The 20,792-nt window shown below is 42.7% G+C and overlaps 2 protein-coding genes across 3 annotated transcripts in view; both read right to left on the reverse strand.

The window, feature by feature from the left end:
- Nucleotides 1–8,077, reverse strand: part of TDRD5 (tudor domain containing 5) — an 88,510-nt gene extending 80,433 nt beyond the window's left edge. For both annotated transcript variants that reach the window (XM_068239734.1, XM_068239735.1), the window contains exons 1-3: nt 7,925–8,077; nt 2,328–2,408; nt 814–870 (exon numbers count right to left, since the gene is read on the reverse strand). In XM_068239734.1, the coding sequence (XP_068095835.1) occupies nt 814–870; nt 2,328–2,408; nt 7,925–7,996 (210 nt within the window). In that variant the 5' untranslated portion in view covers nt 7,997–8,077. The remainder of the gene's footprint in view (nt 1–813; nt 871–2,327; nt 2,409–7,924) is intronic.
- LOC137522059 (tudor domain-containing protein 5-like) overlaps nt 7,998–20,792 on the reverse strand; it is a 47,978-nt gene continuing 35,183 nt past the window's right edge. Inside the window, exons 2-5 of the mRNA XM_068242082.1 lie at nt 11,955–12,185; nt 8,880–9,263; nt 8,086–8,754; nt 7,998–8,023 (exon numbers count right to left, since the gene is read on the reverse strand). Of these exons, the coding sequence (XP_068098183.1) occupies nt 7,998–8,023; nt 8,086–8,754; nt 8,880–9,263; nt 11,955–12,183 (1,308 nt within the window). The 5' untranslated portion in view covers nt 12,184–12,185. The remainder of the gene's footprint in view (nt 8,024–8,085; nt 8,755–8,879; nt 9,264–11,954; nt 12,186–20,792) is intronic.

Genomic DNA, 20,792 nt, shown 5'->3' on the forward strand with positions numbered 1-20,792 from the left:
AACCTTGACATTTGAAAGATGCTTTGTAACAAACAACAATGTTTCAGCCTCTGTAACTAAAATAATATCATAATTATGAGTTTCATTGCCTGGAATATGCTGAGATGTCACAGAGCAATATTTTAAAAAAGTACTCTAACTTTACAGTTTACAATGAAATTTTGCATAGACATTGAAACTTAAAACATACACCTATGACAGCTTTTCCTAGATAAAGAATTCTGACCCAATGCACACTTCTGGGGAAGAAAAAGTACATGTTATGGCCCAAAGAATGCGGTACAACTGTAATAATGTAGTTAGTGAGGGTTAATAGTATTTCCAGCAGAAAATTAGCAGTGTCAGCTGCATGTTCTTTCTGTTTGTACCTTTGATGAGATTTTACGTTAAGGGCCTGTTTCCACTACACGCAGAATGAACGCAGAAAAACTGACTCCAAGGACTGTCTATGGGCCTGTTTCCACTAAACGCGATTTTTCTGATGCAGATTTTCATTGGAGGCATTGGAGTCAGTTTTTCTGCATCCAATCTACGTGTAGTGGAAACAGGCCCTAAAGCCCCGTTTACACTTAATCAGTTGATCTCAGTTATAACTGAAAGGACAACTGATTTTCAAAGTAATGCCCATGTTTTCCTATAGCACCTTTCGCACAACGCATTTTAACTGAAATCTTTTTCACAATGCACTGCTATGGAGAAGAAAAAAAACTCGTACTAACTGATTACGTGTAAATAAGGCCTTAGCCCAGTGACTGAGAGCTCAAACAAATCTATCCAGTGAGAAAAAAATATGAACAGATAAGGCAACTTTACCTTATATAGAATTGGGAGCTTTGAAATGGAAAGTCCTTCTGGATACTTTTGAACAATCTGTTAAAATAAAGAATCATGTTAAAACAAAATCACATTTATTTTAAGTGAAAAGACTTCACCATTCTGGTATAGTGGTCCTTATACACAGTAGACTGATCTAATTGGTTGCATTATGAATAATCGTTTGAACCATCATTTGATACTAACCAGAGGAATTCAGAAAGTTTGAACATTTTTGTCATTGGCAGTTATTGATGAAAAACTGTATTCCTGTGAGAAGACTATGGTGATGAACTATGGAAAATCCCCAACACACACACACCTGCAGAATTGATTTGCTGAAATCATTGGTTGATCATGAGTCATATAGGGATAAATGACAGAACATAACAATAGGTCTAAACTGCTGGTGGTGCAAGAAACTCAAATTATTTTTTTCAAACCACTAGGACTATAGGGCTTATTTCCACTGGCACGCATTAAGTCGCATTGCAAATTTAAAACCGCATGCGTTTTATGCGCTTTTTTAACGCAAATAGCGTTGCGATTTTAAAACTGCCTAGCAACATAACATGCCCAGCAACTCATTAGCATTAACTTCCTATGTAGGCCTTTCCTGTGTATGCTGGTTTGAAGAAAGCAAGGAAATGACGCTGTGCATGCTGGGTACATTCGCACTGGGAACACAAATTTCCACATTTGTAACTCAAATATATGAGGTCCCACTGACTTACATTAGCCGCGATTTGCATCCAGATTGCTGTTGAATGTGAAAAAATGCAGCATACCATGCAGATTTTTTTCCACATCGCGTCTTGAATCTTGCATTGAATGGAAAGTTCCATTCACAAACGTGTTGCATTTTTGGATGCAAAGATTCACATTAAAAATTTGCATGTAGAGGAAATATATATCGTTAGATGTGCATTCACTGTCCGCTAGGTAATTATTTGGGAGAAGAGGAAATGGATAGTCTGCTATGAAAAAAATAGTTTTTGGGCACATATGATCATTTTAAAAGCTGGGGAAAGAACTCCTTAGCATGGGGCAGTTCCAGAGGGAATACTATAGCGGAAAACTCATTTTTATGTTCATTAAGCTCTAATGAAAGTGTATGGATCCTGTAATTAAAGTAGAAGGATCCCATTTTATTAACAGGATCTGTTCACACGCCTCCTCTACGGTAAGTGGAACCCACTCTTACGCACTCCCATAAAGCCCCATGATAAAAACGCATCTTCCCCGGGCTTCAACCGGACTACAAACAGAAATTTTAATGCTAAAAGCTGCACATTTTCTGCCAAATAGCTGAATAGTGGAAAAACTGTGGCCCGGCAGAAAGGGAAAATTAAATCTTTTTTTTTTTTTTTTTTTTTTTTTACAGAATTTTGTGATTGAAACCTAAATTATACTCAAAATGTATATTACATTCTTGCTTGACAGATTTTGGTAAGTAACAGGCAAAAAGTTTAGAAACTGAACGTCAGGGAGGGTAACCAGCACCTTTAACCTACATGTTTTATTTCTTGTCGTAGCTCAGGGCCAACGCTTCCTGCTCTCTTTTGTGATAAGCATAATTTCAGGTTCTTGTCCAACTGTAAACAAACAAACAAAAAACAACAAAATGAAATGACAATCGATTCTGTGGTTTATAAACACTTTCTAATACAGAAAACCTAACAAAGTCTTGACATTATCTTTCTACATTTGGTCTCATAAAGCAGTCACAGAGCACAATATATACAGTAGTACTCTTCCGCTTTTTGGGTTGTACAAGTACTTCAGGGAAAACAATTCCTTGTGTGTAGTTGTACAGAAGTGTGAGGTATTGTCAGAGGAGGAATACATATCCTGTCTGAGCAATGAGTTTCTAAGATGGCTAAACCCTGTCATTCAGATCTACTACTATATTGTCACTGTATCACCTGAATTACATATTTTCAGTAAACCTTGGGGGAAGGTTAATCATTTCAGTTGCTTTTTATTGCTGACTGTGTCTCCTCTGAACAAATCTCTCAAATCCCTGCAGAGACACCGAGCGGAGCTCCGTGATCAGCCTGCCAAGCCGCGGCTTGCAGGCCGTTAACAAGAAAAATAAACAACCCGTTTGTTTACATCTGTACAGCACTGCGATCTAGTGCAGCGCTGTACAGGGGACACTTAGCTGTCCCTCCGAGCTGCTCACAATCTAAGCACTCAGGCTATGAGAGGAGGCGAAGCCTATGGATTGCTGCCTAGGGCCAGTTTAGGGGGGAAAGGGGGGGGGGTGGAGGGTTAACTGTAGTAATTTTTTTTTTAAAAGGCTCTTTTTTAAATTAAATAAAAAAACCAAAAACATTGCAGTATGGATCAGCGACCAGCACAAGAAAAGCCTACCAGTGTGAAGAAGAGGAGGTAAGATCTATTTGTGCGCTAAGTTGTATGGCTCTGCATTGAGCTGTTAAAGCTGCCGCACTGAATTGTAAAAAATCAACTGGTCACTAGGGGGGGGTGTAAGCCTGTGGTCCTTAACTGGTTAAAGAACCCTGAGCAGACCGTGTGGGAATGCATTTAAGCAGAACCACAAATATATGGTAATACCTCCTCACTTACCAGCCGTGATGTAAAGCTTTCTGCCCTCCGGTCCGGTGTACATAACATTGGGGCCGGCGACTCTCAGTAAAGTTACGCTGTGACCCTGGAAGCGGAAGTCAGATCATGCAGTCTGCGCATGCTCCGGCTTCTGTCATCCTCCTCTCAGCCGACCTGTGCACGAGCAGCACGCCATTGCTGGCTCCCCCGTTTAAATCCCCTGCAGCAGGGGACTTCGGAAGTCTTCAGACAAGCGGCTCCATACTGCGCAAGCACGAAAGAGGGCACTCATGCGCAGTATGGAGCAGCCAGTCTTTGGGAGCACTCGGGCTCCCGAAGACTCCATTGCGGCAGAGAGAGCAGTGTTTGATCAAACTGGTTGAATACCAATTTGAGAGCCAGCGCTGGAACAGGGACCGAGAGGAGCGGGAAGGCTCTATAGCAGGGGTCCCCAACCTTTTTTTGGCCCGGGGACCGCTTTCCTGTCCAAACACTTGTCCGGGGACCCGGGAAAGGAGGGGGGGGGGGGGGGTTGGGTCAGGTCGGGGGGCTTGTTGTCAGCAAATTGGATTGGGCAGGGAAGAGGCCTATGGTGCGGGCATATGGAAAACCACTGGGCCTCAAAAACAATCTCACACAGGCACAGGTGTTCCACCAGTATTAGGTAGCCCCCTCCCCAGTTTAGATGGCTAGATTTACCCCCAGTGTTATGTAGTCCTCTCCCAAGTATTGATAGTTAAATTTACCCCCAGTGTTCTGTGGCCCCCTCTCCCCAGTTAGCTAGATGTATCCCCAGTGTTCAGTAGCCTCCCTCCCAGGTTAGCTAGCTAGATGTGCCCCCGGTGATCTGTAGCTCCCCCCCCCCCCCTTAGGTTAGGCAGATAGATGTGCCCCCAGCATTCTGTAGCCCCCCTCCCAGGTTAGGCAGCTAGATGTGCCCCAGCGTTCTGTAGCCCCCCTCCCAGGTTAGGTAGCTAGATGTGCCCCCTGTGTTCTGTAGCCCCCCTCCCAGGTTAGGTAGCTAGATGTGCCCCCAGTGTTCTGTAGCCCCCCTCCCAGGTTAGGTAGCTAGGTGTGCCACCAGTGTTTTGTATCACCCCTCCCAGGTTAGGCAGCTAGATGTGCCCCCAGCGTTCTGTAGCCCCTCTTCCAGGTTAGGTAGCTAGATGTGCCCCCAGCATTCAGTAGCCCCGCTCCCAGGTTAGGCAGTTAGATGTGCCTCCCCCATCCCCAGTCAGCCTTACCACCGCGGTCTGGCATCTTCTATTTCCTTTCAGTTGAGCAGCATGCAGTAGAGAGTTGTTTTTTTTAGCATCGAGCTGTTCAGAGGAAGCACAACTGATGTTGTAATGAGAACAACGCCACCTACTGACACTGATGCATGCTGCTCTGCTGGAAGGGGGGAAAAAATTAAAAAAAAAGGAGGGAGAAGAGGCTAGACCCGCAGCCCAGCACAAAACAGCCCACGGACCAGCAGTGGGCCGCGGACCCACTTTAAAGTCAATGGGAACAGCTAATAAAAAACGAAGCAGATGCATACCTAAGGAGAGGGAAGGCTCTGGGTCCTATACTATAGAGTCTATAGTATAGGACCCAGAGCCTTCCCTCTCCTTAGGTGTGCATCTGCTTTGTTTTTTATTAGCAGTTCCCATTAACTTTAAAGTGATCATAGCAACATGGAGTTAAGGGTGACGTCCAAGAATCTCAAGAGAATAGAGAAAGAGAAAAACAGCCACTAAATGAAGTATTAAAATACAGATAAAGGGGACTTTCACATGACAGAATTTGTTTGGGAATTGCATTTGCCGCACATTTATGCAAGATAATATCATCGCATTGCACATGCCTTGTGCACGTTTTCTAAGCAAAATTTTCAGTAGAAAAAAAAAAAAGCCCAACATGTACGTATGATTTATTTTCTTTTGGAGGGGGAACGGATATACTGAAAGCAAATATTTGCATGAGAAAGTAATGTTAATTACATATATATTTGTTTGTAATCATTGGAATGCATGGGGGGGGGGGGGGGGGGGGGGGGATAGGAAATCACTTAAATAGACTCCAAGTCTCATAAAATTCTGGTTATTTTAAACATCTCTTTAACATCTATGCCCTAACTAAAACCCCGCACTCCCACGGCTGCACACTAACTAAATCACCGCAAACTCCCCAGCAAAAATCTTTTTGATGCCCAGGGAGGCAGTGCTTTGAGCTGCAGCTCTCCCTCCATGCACGTCAATCTGTGCGTATCTCTGTCGCTCCCTGCCCCTCTCAGTGAAAAAAAGACAGAGGGGCGGGGAGAGGCGGCGATCCGCGCTGACGGACATGTGTAGAGGGAGAGCTACAGTCCAAAGCTCTGCCTCTTCACGGAAGCGCTCCTCGCAATGTGTCCCGGGGATTTTGGGGTGATATAGTTAGTGTGCAGCCGCGGGGATGCTGCGTTTTAGTTAGGGCATTGATATTAAAGAGATTTTTAAAAATAAAAAACCTGAATTTTGAGAGACTTCAGTCTCTCTTTTAAAACCCACAAAGAAAATAAAAATCAGATGTGAAAATATGCAACACACAGAATCCCAAAAAATGAAAAAATATGTGGCCATAAATTGCAGGGATAAGTATGAAGGCACCCTAATAAGAGCATTTAGAAGTGGGAACTGCTGACTGTGCAGGCAGGGTTCGGTTATCTTAATTAACTAGAGCAGTTAGTTCTCAGTCAAGGTGCTCATGTGCCAACACTCTAAAAAATGGGTTGTAAACTAACCATACACTTTCAGAAATGGACAGCTATAGAACTTGATTATATTGGGTTGATGAATTGTCCTAAAAAATGAATTGTTTAAAAATATAAACAAAGTTTAAGTAAGGTACATATCACCTAACAATTACCAATTTGTATCAAATTTAACAGACATGCAAAGCATCCTCATGCTATCTGTCTCTCCTGTCTGGCTAGGCTGATGCTCCGGGAAAGTTATTAGGTGAATTGGGGAGCCTATCTGATATCCTCTTGGCGTGGTGGGGGTGGAATTGCAGCTCGGAGGCGACCTCCTTGGCTCTGCCTATGTCCTCCTCACCATTGCTTTATATCTCTAGTTTTTCTTCCTCACTTTGTGGTTCTCTTCTCACCCCTCTCTCTCTCTCCCTTTTCCTATATTTTATCTGCAGTATTGCGTGGTTTCCGTATAAGGATAGTATATAAGGCACCGGGGGACTTTAGAGCCAGACAAAACAAAAAGGCACCTTTTCTGCTGGCTGAGACAATTTGGCACTGTATTCAGCCTGAGGAAGTGGGCAAGGACCCATGAAACGCGTTGCCCAAGTGCATATTAAAGTTCGTAAATCATTCTATGAATGTCTTCATTGAGGGTAAGCCACCTCGACCTTTTTCAATTTTAGCTATTTTTAACATACCCTGGGCACCTCTTCCCCCCTTGTGTTACCCCACCCCTCGTTTGGGAGGGATGTTCTATCTATCTTGTTGAGTTTACCCACCCCTACAACTATCTGAAATCTTTTACCAAGAGAGCGCCTGCATCCAGTTCTTCTGGACACTCGAGTGGAGTTGGGTTTATTCATCTCCACTTGCCTACAGTGGTCAGTTGCCCAGTCTGCGACCCTCCACAATCTTTTACATCACCTTACTCATTGTTGTGACATACTGCACCATTTGGGCTCCCCTTTGTCTCTGTGCTCTCTGATCACCCTACCCACCCGTTTCGCCAGGCAGACACCTATGCTCTCTGTATACTTTACAGCTGGTATTGGGTGTCAAGGTGTACGATCCCTTATGGGCTCAAAGGCACCTCTCAGGTCATTTTGTGCATCTTACGGAGACATATTGTCCAGACTCTTACAAGTTTCTAAGTTTACATGCAGAAAATTTTTGCTTTTGGTAGTGTATTAACTATTAGCATTCCCCTATGGGATATTTATGCAAACTCTCTTCTTTCTGTTTCCGAGCTGCACTGGTTTGAGGCTCCTATTTGTGTGGAGGAGAATGGGGTTGATGTACTAAAGGTTGGCAAAAATTGTGCGCTTCAAGTTTACCGATACTCGTGCCACGTACATAATATATATGTTACGTAAATAGCACAACTCATCTTACACTAGCAATGCACACGTTACCTAGGTAACATAAGTTATGCTTTTTGTGCAATGTGCATTAGGCACCTGGCATTAAAATCTGTAAGACTGCACTACCTGCCACACAGAAATGTTACCGACCTTTAGTGACTCAACCCCAAAGACTTAGGATGCAAGGTAAGGTGGTCTCTGTATGACCGGAATCTGATCTCAAATTTTTGATTTATACAGTGTTTAGAAGTACGAAGGACTGGGGTAATTCTGAACTATCCATTTTAACAGTTTCTAAGTGCCTAATCAATATTGCAAATAAGAAAAAAGAAAAAACTAAAACAAAACAACACGAGTACAAAACCAACAACGAGAGAGAGAGAGCGAGAGAGAGAGAGAGAGAGACAGAGACAGAGAGAGAGTGTAAGTAAGTGAGAGACAGAGAGAACATTCCCTTAAAGCTTACCTGCTCTTGCAGCTCCTGCAAGGAACAATCCACAGTCGTTTCAGAATGATCCGCTTTCAAGTCAGTTGTCATTTTAGAAGGCACAACTTCTATGGGTAACTCCAGGTGAGTAGATGAATTACTATTATGATTCTGTGTTTTAGGTGCAGGGCAAGGACAACAGTCTCCTCCTTTGAAGTCTTCATTTTCTTTATCGTTGCCATTAAAAGACTGGTGGCGGGCATAATACTCAGCCTTTGCTGCCATAAAAAGCTTATCCAGAGCTGTGGGTCCAGTGAAAAGAGCAGATGAAGGTGTTGTGGGTGGTTTAGATAAAGGTCCTGTAGGACCAGCAGACGGAGCATATGAAGGTTCTGTGTACGGTTTACATGAAGATGCTGTAGGACCAACAGATTGAGCATATGAAGGTGCTGTGTATAGTTTAGATGAAAGTGCTGAAGGACCAACAGATGTAGCAGATGAAAGTGTTGTAGGTGGCTTAGATAAATGTGCTGTAGGACCAGCAGATGGAGCATATGAAGGTGCTGTGGGTGGTTTATATGAAGGTATTGTAGGACCAGTGGATGGAGCATATGAAGGTGCTGTGAGTGGTTTAGATAAAAGTGCTTTAGGACCAGAGGATGGAGCAGTTGAAAATGCTGTGGGTGGTTTAAATGCAGGTGCTGTAGGTGGTTTATATGAAGAAGCTGGTTGCAAAGGAATATCTTTGGTGGGTGGCTTTCCGCTAAACTGCTGTGTGTTACTTATAGTAGCAGTACAAGGTTGTTTAGACGTGGCATTAGCCAGAGGGTTGTGAACATTAGGTTTAGCAAGAGCACTTGAGAATGAGCCTAAAAAGGTGAGAAAAATATTGGTTAGACCATTTTACATTAAAAAGAATTGCAATAAGTAAATCACGTAACCCAACAGTATACTAAATACCATAAAAACAAAAATAAGTGGCCCCATCTCTTACCAGTTATGCTGCTCTTGACAACAGGAGTCCTCAGCATCAGCATCGACCCTGCTCTGGTTTGTGTCATTAGTACCATGTCAGACACAGATCTCAGGACTTCTATTAAAGAGTAAAACCCATATCGAGTATACTGGAAACTGCGGCCAAAGCGGTTGTAGAAGGCAGTTTCTAACTTGGAGACCAGCAATGGAGAGATGGAGAGCAGGTCCCTCAGGTCACTCTTCACTGAAGCTGGAAGGACTGGTGGAATTCGACCCCGCCTTACCAAATCCGTTTGGTGAATGCAGACACGTCGCTTGTTTATAGTTTTTCTTTTGCTACTGCAACTGGCCTTCTGCTTGGATACCAGATCTGCTATGCTTTTTGTTTCTTCATTAACAACACCTTAACACAAACAGTTAAATGGTAGAAGTATTTCACAATTAAAAAGTTCAAATAGCCTAATAAAGTAAATCTGGAGCGTAAATTCCACGTATTCGACCAACTAGTCAAATATACCTTTGAAGACCCTCAAAAGGCTATGGGATCACTCATGTCCCCGAGTGCACCTGAAGACGGATGGCTCTGCACTGTGCTTGCATCTACAGAAGCACTTGGGAACACAAGTGCTCCCAAAGCCTTCGTTACCAAGAGGGGGCAGTGTAGACTCAAAAGCCTTCCCTCTCCAAAGGGATGTATCAGATTTTTTTTTTTTTGCTTCAGATTTACTTTAAGAACACAAAAATCACACGCACATCTCTATGGTCCTTTTACCCCACAAGCAGATAATGAGCAGTTATGTTTAAAGATAACCAAAGGCAGTACAGCAGGAGGCAGATGGGACACAAAGGCATCTTCCCTGCCTCATGACATGTCTCGGCGATGCCTCTGTGTGTTCCTCTGCCCCGCTACCCCCCCCCCCCCCCCAAAAAAAAATTACATTAGTGACGATGAGTGTTGCTATTCCTGAGGGTGAGGGAGGAGAAAGTTATTGCCTGCTCAAAATGCCCAATGGGGGCTTTCTTGCAGGCTTTCCACAGCTGCCATTAGGCAACTGTCTCTCGGAGAAGCGGAGAGCTGCGAGGATGGCAGCTACCTGATCTGCACAGCCCCCTGGATCAGGTAGCCTAGTTAATTTTATAACGCCACCTTGGGTTCTCTTTAAGAGGTTTGAAAACACCTTATTTATTAGGATAAAGCCTTACTTCAGTCTGCTTTTTTTAATGCACATGATAGCAAATTTAAATGTATTAACAATGCAGAAAGCCCTGGGCTTTTATGCAATGCATATATTTAAAATGAAGCCCGCCTTGCTGAGTCCTGTAGCTGTCCAAGCTACCCACCACACATCATGAGGTAGCCAGGGAGGTGCTTGGAAAGGGCACAAGCCACCCTCTCCGTGTAAATAGATCACATTACCACGCCAACCACCTCCTTCCTCTGCCAGGTGATTACCTCTTTGTGATCAGCAATGCAGCACTACAGCTGAACAGATTACACTCTCTCTCCTCATACCTGTTGTAACAGAGTTAAAATAAAAAAAATTGTTTCTTGTTGCAGGCATGTCAAGGTGAGGAGAGGTACATATGATTTTTAGGAACGCACTGAGGATGGTATCCAACATGTTTAACATTTTATTTTCCACTAAGCAGGGAGAATTTTCAAAGGGAATAACGGAAGAGGAATACAGAGGCTGCTGCTCTTATTCTCTAATAAACAATGCTAATTGCCTGAATTCTGTGCTCTGCCTCTAATACTTTAATCGCCAACTTTGAGTCCTTAAAGGAGAACTGAAGTGAGAAGAATATGGAGGCTGCAGTAGTCTCTGAATAACACTAGAAACAAGAATGCAGATAATCTTGTCAGATCTGACAATATCAAAAATACCTGATCTGCTGCATGCTTGTTCAGGGGCTATTGCTAAAAGTATTAGATGTAGAGGACCAGCGGGAAATCCAGGCAATTGGTATTGAATTGGATTTGCTTAAAATGAATAAACATGGCAGCCTCCTTATCCCTCTCGCTCGAGTTCTTTAAGTCACTGCCCCAGAATGGGTATGCAGATGTCACGACTCTGGTCTAACCTCATTGGCTGCATGCTTATCGCAGGTGTGTGACTCAAAAGCAACTAATGGCAAAAGCTCAGCATGAAAGACGGCTGTCACTATTTATTTATAATTTAAGGGGATGAAGATGGCAGCCTCCGTATTTGTCTCACATCAGATTTTCTTCAACTGCAGTGTTATAGTTCCCTTTAAGCTGCTTGGCCATAGTCTTGTAACTTAGTAAGCCTATAGTACTTCCCCTGACATCCTTTGACACATAAATGCGAAAAGGGCACTGGTAAATTTGGGCACCGGATGAAGCCGATAAACGGCTCACCCTGCTATAGCAAATTTCCCGGCGGCGTTAATTACTATTCTTCCTCCAGGCCCCATGGACTCAGGGAAAAGATGCAATTCGGCTGCCAGCTGGAAGCCAAATAGCTATAGCTAAATTGCAAAACAGGAGGTTTTGGCATGCAGTGCAATCACCGGTCCCTGAATTACTCCTCCCTTCAAAGCTGCTATGACTCGGAGGAGGAATAGTATTTAATGCCGCCGGGGATTTGAGCACCAGCAGGATGAGCAGTCATTCAGTTCAGCTCTTTGGTCTCGGCCATGACTGCTAGTTTGTTACTGCAGACAGGTATCTTTGAGGCAAGAAGCACCCTTACGCTAATGTATTTTTTACACTTGTTGAAAGTAAAGATTTATTAAAAAAGCCAAACGTAAATGCACATAAAACGCAACGCAAGAAAACAGGGGATCAAATACTTATTTCACTGATTACAACACACATCAAGCTACGACTCTGGGTTCTTTTGTTGTTAGTCTGCTTCTCACAGCTACAATAAACCTGCCACTACAATTATAGACTGGTCACATCTTGGTCAGAGGGCAAATGAGCAAAATCAGCAGGGAATCAAACACTAATTTCCCTCACTGTACGCTATTATATTGCCACTGCATTATTTTTGGTACAGCTCCATTATAAGCCCCCAGGTCTTCTAGTAACAAAAAAAAAAACATTCCAAAGTAGCAATCTGATACATACCATGCAACACCACTGTGCCATCAGTCTTTGTATGAACTGTTACCACGTCTGGCATATCAAGCAGCATTGCCATGGCCGAGTTATAGTCTAGAGCTCTTACTGGAAGAGGTGAACCAATTAACATGCGGTAATCTTTTTCAAGTTCCTTGATGCTTAGTCCATGTTTGGATGCAATCAGCAAGGACCGCACGTCCTTTTTCAGCCTTTCTAAGAGCCGATCCTTTTCCATTTCTGTTAATTAAGAAAAACAATTAGAACTTTTCTTTTTATCTATATTAATATTTTGAACAACAATAAACATGTGACAACATGGTATGCATACCAAACTGATGCTTTGTATTAATCTTTATTCGTATAAAACACGACCACATAAAAAAAAAAAATTCAAACAACTGGATATCAGGGGCCAAGCATGTAAAATCAAACCCACAATTTAAAGTCTACCTGAGACGAAAGGAGGCAAAAGTTTTACAGGTCCTTCTCAAAAAATTTGCATATTGTGATAAAATTCATTATTTTCTGTAATGTACTGATAAACATTAGACTTTCATATATTTTAGATTCATTACACGCAACTGAAGTAGTTCAAGCCTTTTATTGTTTTAATATTGATGATTTTGGCATACAGCTCATGAAAACCCAAAATTCCTATAAAAAAATTAGCATATTTCTTCCGACCAATAAAAGAAAAGTGTTAAAAAAAAAAAAAGTCAACCTTCAAATAATTATGTTCAATTATGCACTCAATAATTGGTCGGGAATCCTTTTGCAGAAATGACTGCTTCAATGCGGCGTGGCATGGAGGCAATCAGCCTGTGGCACTGCTCAGGTGTTATGGAGGCCCAGAATGCTTAGATAGCGGCCTTAAGCTCATCCAGAGTGTTGGGTCTTGCGTCTCTCAACTTTCTCTTCACAATATCCTACAGATTCTCTATGGGGTTCAGGTCAGGAGAGTTGGCAGGCCAATTGAGCACAGTAATACCATGGTCAGTAAAGCATTTACCAGTGGTTTTGGCACTGTGAGCAGGTGCCAGGTTGTGCTGAAAAATGAAATCTTTATCTCCATAAAGCTTTTCAGCAGATGGAAGCATGAAGTGCTCCAAAATCTCCGGATAGCTAGCTGCACTGACCATGCCCTTGATAAAACACAGTGGACCAACACCAGCAGCTGACATGGCACCCCAGACCATCACTGTGGGTACTTGACACTGGATTTCAGGCATTTTGGCATTTCCCTCTCCCCAGTCTTCCTCCAGACTCTGGCACCTTGATTTCCGAATGACATGCAAAAGTTGCTTTCATCCGAAAAAAGTACTTTGGACCACTGAGCAACAGTCCAGTGCTGCTTCTCTGTAGCCCAGGTCAGGCGCTTCTACCACTGTTTCAAAAGTGGCTTGACCTGGGGAATGCGGCACCTGTAGCCCATTTCCTGCACACGCCTGTACACGGTGGCTCTGGATGTTTCTACTCCAGACTCAGTCCACTCCGCGCTACCGCCGCTGTCCGCGCTACCGCCGCTCGTGCACGCCGCCCACTCGCCCGGAGATCAATAAACGGGAAAATTAATTCCCGTTCGTTGATCTAAGCCCCCGAAATGATCTGCTGCTTCTATGAGGAACAGCGCAATCATTGTGATTTTCCCAGCCTCACAGTGCTTCCTGTAAGCGTCCTTCCGGACGTTACAGGTCGCATGAACACAAACTCACTGTGGCCATCTTGTGGCCAAATAGTAAAACTACACCCTAAAGGATTTTACATATACAAATACATTAGTTTTCCACAATAAATTAACTCATTACTCATTAAAAAAAAAAAAAAAATACAATAAAAAAAAAAAAAATAGTTACCTTAGGGACTGAAATTTTTAAATATTTATGTCAAGAAGGTATAACACTGTTACTTTATAAACTATGGGCTTGTAATTAGGGATGGATGCAAAACTGAATAAAATGCACCTTTATTTCCAAATAAAATATTGGCGCCAAACACTGTGATAGGGACATAATTTAAACGGTTTTATAACCGGGACAAATGGGCAAATACATTTCATGGGTTTTAATTACAGTAGCATGCATTATTTAAAAACAATAATGGCCGAAAACTAAAAAATAATATTTTTTCCCCACATTTTTTCCTATTTTCCCATTAAAACACATTTAGAATAAAATAATTCTTGGCATAATGTCCCACCTAAAGAAAGCCTAATCGGTGGCGAAAAAAACAAGATCTAGTTCATTTCATTGCGATAAGTAATAATAAAGTTATAGACAAATGAATGGAAGGAGCGCTGAAAGGTGAAAATTGCTCTGGTGTTCAAGGGGTAAAACCCCTCAGTGGTGAAGTGGTTAAGGTTGGTATTATTCATCATATTGTATAGATAATCCATTAGTCTGATTTCTTCAATCCTTGTCATAACCAAGCTGTAGGGAACTGTATCTTGTTTCCATTGTCGCGCTACAGACCATAATACTGCACAAATAAGGGCATAATAAATTCTTCTATATTTTCTGGGTACTGCTAAATTAGGGGCAAATAGTAAAGCATGCTTAGCTTCCACAGTAATTGTAGTAGAGGATACAGTAGATAAAGTAAGCTGTAAAGTGTCCCAAATGGTACGTATTTTATCACATTTCCAAAAGATGTGCGATAGAGAGCCTTTTTCCTGGCATCCCTTGAAGCATAATGGAGAGGCTGAAGGTACCTTTATAGGGGACCTATACCATCTAGTGAACAGTTTCAGGGCAGTATCTTTTATCATAGGTGTTCTAGTGACAGTAACTAAGTTTTGTGCGAGGGAGCGCCATTGGGAAAGATCTAATTGGATCTGGAGTTCATCTTCCCAATCTAACATTGGTTTTGTTTTTTGTTCTTGTTGCAATCCCAGTATGTGTAGGTAAAGCCTAGAAATGGAACCGGTTAATGGTTCATTGCTAAAAAAAACAGTTCTCATAAAATGTGCAGTCAAATCTGCCCATTGGAGCTGTATTAAGGAACAAATTCCTAATTTGAATATAACAAACATATTCTGTATCGGCATATTGTAATTATACTGGAATAGCGAGAAAGCTGAAAATGTATCCGCTATCCAAAATCTGTTAGAAGTCGTAAGTCCCTGGGAAGCCCATCTGGAAAATATATTACTATTTTGAAAGGCCGGAGGGAAACCAGGATGTCCTATAAATGAGAGACGGGGGGGGGGGGGGGGGGGGGGGGGGGGGGTTGGAGGAACATAACTTTATGACACCCCTGTATTTATGCCACAGATCAAAGTCCTCATACACAATTCAATTCAGTTCTTTAAGTCCTCTGGCTTGTCTAAACGCCAAATATGGAACATTTTGTATATTGTACGGTAAAATCGAATCAGCCTCAAAATGAGCCCAGAAAGTTTGAAGGGGGTTCTAGACCACTGGATTTGCTGGGAAAAGCAAGTTGCCAGAAAATAGTACAGTATATTTGGGACTCTCACTCCACAGTTTGTCTGCTGCCTATATAGATATATATTTTAAAACGGGCTGGCTTACCGTTCCAGATATATTTATTTATTGCTGTTTGGATTTTCAATAGAATTGATCTAGGAGGGTGAATAGGAAGAGCTCTCATAATATATAATATACGGGGTAGGATTACCATTTTCACGGCAGTCGCCTTGCCCAGCCAAGAGATCTTATAACGACTCCACTCGTATGTTCAGTAGACTTTAGCAAGGGTATGTAATTAGTACATTTTTACTCCCAGATAAGAAAAGTGAGATCCAGCCCACCTGAAATCGAACTTTGCCTTATATAATTTAACAACCTGGGTTGGCAGATTAACTGGCAATGCTTGAGATTTTGAGGTTTTAACCTGCAATCCAGATATTTTACCAAAGTTTTCTAGTAAAGGTAGTAGTGTGGGCAGAGAAGTAAGAGGTTGTGACAGGAAGAGCAGGGCATCGTCTGCATATAAGATTAGTTTATATTCTCTATCATGCTTCACGTATCCCTTGATATTAGTATTGTTCTGAATAGCAAAGGAAAGAGGTTCAATAGAAATTGAGAATAATAAAAGGTGAAAGGGGGCAACCCTGTCTGGTTTCCCTTGTTATGGGCAGGGGTCTAGAAAGAATTCCAGGAAGTTTTATTCTTGCTTGGGGGACATTATATAAAGCATATATTCCTTCAAGGAAGGGGCCTTTTATTCCCATTTTAGAAAGCACTTTATAAAGATAATTCCACAGTACTGAATCGAAGGCTTTAAAGAGATCCAGACTCAACATTAGATATCTTTGATTGAAAAGTTTGACGTCTTGGAGTATGTCGCATGCCAGTCTGGTGTTATCTGTGGTTTGTCGTTGGGGAACAAAACCTGATTGTGGGAGAGAGATGAGGTCTGATATTACCAGGGATAGATGACTAGCCAGGATCTTGGAAAAAATGTTCGTGTCATTATTGATCAGTGAGATGGGCCTGTAATTCTGAGGTAATGTGTGGTCTGAATTAGGTTTGGGTATAAGGGTGACAAATGCCTGGGTTAGGTCTTGTGAAAACGTATTGCCTTGTAGGGTCTTATTATACAGCTCTTTCATTTGTGGAAGTAAGATATCCTTAAAGTGCTTGTAATACTGACTAGTAAAGCCATCGGGGGCCAGGTGCTTTAGAGTTTTTCAAGGAAGAAATAGCTGAGGAAAGTTCCACTAAAGAGAAAGGGGAATTGAGTTCTTCTAATTTTTCTATAGGGAGAGAAGGTATTGGGAGGGAGTTGAGCCAGTCGTCTATCCCTGCATCAGTCTGAGTGATAGTGGGTGAGAATAAATTGCTATAGTATTTTTCAAAAATTTCCATGACTTTTTAGGGATAGAGATTCTGGTATACCATGCCCATTTTTAAGTTTATACAGATTGTGGGGGGGGGGTTGCAATAAGAGGACAATTCTCTAGCAAACATCGTGCTCAAATCTGCTTTTTTCATGATGACTTAAGTATCCTTATAAAGTGGAAATGTAAGAAGAGAGTGTGTTTTGAGTAAAAGAAGAAGATACCGACCTCTAAAGCCATTCCCTATCTCGGGCACAAATATTCCTCCTTCCACTAAAGATTTGTATCTGGTCAACTTCCCAGATCTTTTGAAGGTGGTCAAATCTGACCTAACCCACCTAGCTCCAATCGAGTTCTCCATCTCTGGAGAGATAGCTACTTACAAAATAATGGTATTCCCTAAAATACTCAACCACTTCCGAACCCTCCCCCATAGCTATTCCTTTCTAAATTGATCAGGGAATTAAAATGTATCGGAGATGGGCGGGAGAGAAAAAATTATACATACCTAGGGCTTCCTCCAGCCCCCTTAAAGGGAACCTTAACTGAGAAGGATATGGATGTTTCCTTTTAAACAACACCAGTTGCTTGGCAGTCCTGCTGATCTCTTTGGCTGCAGTGGTGGCTGAATCAAACCTGAAACAGGCATGCAGCTAATCCAGTCTGACTTCAGTCAGAGCACCTGATCTGCATGCTTGTTGAGAGGCTGTGGCTAAAAGTATTTGAGACACAGGATCAGCAGGAGAGTCCGGCAACTGGTATTATTTTAACCACTTAAGGGCCCGTTCAGACTGCACGCGTTTCCAGCCGCGTTTTGGTAATGCGTGCAGGAGGCCGACACGCACGACATCAGACAGTGCATAGAGTGCACTGTCTGATGTTCACACTGCATGCGTTCCGGACCTGTGCGGTCCGGGAACGCATGCTGCACGCAGATTTTGTCAAAACGCGCAGCTGTCCCATTCACTTTTCAGTGATGGGATCAGCCACGCAACGCACACAAACGCGGATGGCGTGCGTTCGTATGCATTGCGGTCCGCACGCGTGGCCATCCGCATTTGTGATCTGAATGGGCCCTAAGCCCTCAGTCGTTTTCACTTTATGCATCTGAGCAATGTTCACCTCCCATTCATTCGCCTATAAATTTATCACTACTTATCACAATGAACTGATCTATATCTTGTTTTTTCCGCCACCAATTAGGCTTTCTTTGGGGGTACATTTTGCTAAGAGCTACCTTACTGTAAATGCATTTTAACAATAATAAGAAAAAAAACGGAAAAAATGCATTATTTCTCAGTTTTCGGCCATTATAGTTTTAAAATAATACATGCCTCCATAATTAAACCCACGTATTGTAATTGCCCATTTGTCACGGTTATTTCACCATTTAAATTATGTCCCTATCACAATGTATGGCGACAATATTTTATTTGGAAAAAAAAGAGCATTTTTGCATCCATCACTATTTACAAGCTTATTAAAAAAAAAAATAGAAATATTTCATCTTTACATAGATATTTAAATAGTTTAGACCCTTAGGTAAATATTTATGTGGTTTTTTTTTTTATTGTAATGTTTTTTGTTTTTTTTTATTAAACATTTTATGTGGGTATTTTTGGGAGGGTGGGATGTATATAGTGTTTTATTTAGGGAAATAATTGTGTAGTGTAATTTTTTTTTACTTTTAGATGTAGTTTTACTCTTTGAGTTTGTTTACATGACCTCACTCTAAGCGTACATTGTACATAGGGACATAGAGTCAGAAAAAGCGAAGCTTCCGAGAGAAGCTGTCGCTTTTTCTGCGAGGAGAGGAATCAGTACTCGGGCACCATAGTCCGATTCATTGATTCCTGGGCTATCGAATCCGCGTCCGGGAGTGCGCGTGCACGATCGGCAGCGCGCATGTCCTCCTTGACGTTTTTATACGTCAAGGAGGACAAAGTGGTTAAAAGGAAAAATCCATATCCTTCTCAGTTTAGGTTCCCTTTCAGGCTGATCGCTCCCTTGCCATCTGGATCCTCCGCAAATTGCCCTGGAAGTTGGGGCGCAGTACTAATGGGCAGGCACAGTACACTCCCAGGGGGAGGCGGTTAGAGGGTTGGGGGGAGCGCAAGACAGATGGGATTTTCAGGGTCAATTACAAAGGATTCAGACGGCGTAGGAGGTCGGTGAGTAAGCCATAAGCCTGGCTGGAGCTGGAGGAAGCCCCGGGTATGTGTAATTTTTTTTTCTTCAAGCACATCTCAAGTTCACTTAAAACAAACTGGTGGCCCACTATTAATGGAAGAATAAAACACATAGTCTCTACTTTTGACACTAACTGCACCTGTTAAGAAAGGTGGTTTGGGCTTCAAAAACCCTTGCACTACTATTATGTATCAATTTTAGACCAATCACAGTTTTTGTGGCCAAACTCTCCTGAAAAATATTAAAGTTAGAAAGGACCTTTGCTTATGGACCTCTCCAAGACCTGTTTATTCAACTTGGGCAGGTCTGACCCATTCCCCTAGTACATATCCCCTAATTCCAACCACCATAGCTGCTTGGGATTTCGTTGTAAGACTTTTCACGGCAAGGTCAAAATGTAATAGAGGTTCATATACCTCTCTCCTCATTAAAAACGGTTATCCCTAACCTTAACATCAATAAATGGTAGAAAGCTGGAATAGCAGAGCTACAAATTTTACATCCTTGCCCAGGGAGAAATGAAGCCTAGAAACTGATAGAAACTAGACTCCTGCTATAATGTATATGAATCTGCCCAACACGTACTATGCATGTCTGCTAATATACCGGCACAGTATGCAGAGGAAGGGGCCTGATAGACGAGCTTAGGTGGGAAGAACAGCTTTACTACAGTTTATAGCCCCACGAGAGAGTGGAGGGAGCTAATGAAAACATGATGGGAGGGAGGACAGATCAGAGAAACTGAACAACAACAGATTTTCCCCACAAGATAATGGGCTGCTCAGCTTGTACGGCCCTTAGGCCAGAAGTGCCGGTACACCAAAAGATAATGTGAGTGAATAAACAGCTCTGTGAATCTGAAGTGTAACTGAAAATAAAAAACAGATACTTACCTAAGGAAGGGGAAGGCTCTGGGTCCTAATGAGCCTTCCCGTTATCCTAGTGTCCTTGGTCTCCAGCAGGCTCCTCCGTTTGTATCTCCCGCTGAGGGAGACTTCGGCAATCTTCGGAAGTACTCGGGCTTCTGAAAACTGGTGGCTGTGTAGTGTGCACGCGCAAGTGCGCGAGAGAGGGCGATCACGTGTGCGCGGTATGGAGCGGCCCGTCGTCGGAAGTTTCAAATTGGTCGTGGACTGCTAACGCGGGAGCCTGCGGGGGAACGCGGACACCAGGAGGAGAACAGGAAGGCTTATTAGGACCCAGAGCCTGCCCTCTCTTTAGGTATCTTTTTTATTTTCAGTTAGACTTCAGACTCTCTTTAAAGTAAACCTGAAAGGAAGCTTAAGGCCTCTTTTCCACGGACTGTTGAGCTGTGTGCTCAGCAAGCAGTTGCCAGGAAGCAACAAGCAGTTACCAGGCAGCAGTGAGCAGTTGTGAGAGATTGAGAGGCATTTCACTGCCTTATCAACAGTCCATGGAAAAGAGACCTAAAATAAGCTTTATACATACCTGCGGCTTCCTCTAGCCCCCCTCACGCTGATCCATCCCACTTTGTCCTCCGTCTCATCTCTCTGCAATCTAGCCTGGTAACTTCAGGAGCCGGGCCTCACTGCAAATGCACGGCAGCGTCCCTTCACTCCCATCACCGGGAGAGTTCTGTGCCCCTGCGCAGTACTACTGCGCTGACTGCTCCCAGCCGCGGGAGAGCGTGTGGCAATACTGGTCAACTGCCCAAATTGTGGAGGAGGATGGCAAGGGACAGATCAGCGTGAAGAAGGCTAGAGGAAGCCCCAGGTATGTATAAAACTGTTTTATGCTTCCTCTCAGGTACACTTTAGGTCAATTATTTTTCATTACAGCTTCTGTCACATGCTGGCTTCATTTTATCCAGCACTTAAAGGGAACCTTAACAG

Source organism: Hyperolius riggenbachi, chromosome 6 (assembly GCF_040937935.1).
Source record: "Hyperolius riggenbachi isolate aHypRig1 chromosome 6, aHypRig1.pri, whole genome shotgun sequence".
NCBI lineage: Eukaryota > Metazoa > Chordata > Amphibia > Anura > Hyperoliidae > Hyperolius > Hyperolius riggenbachi.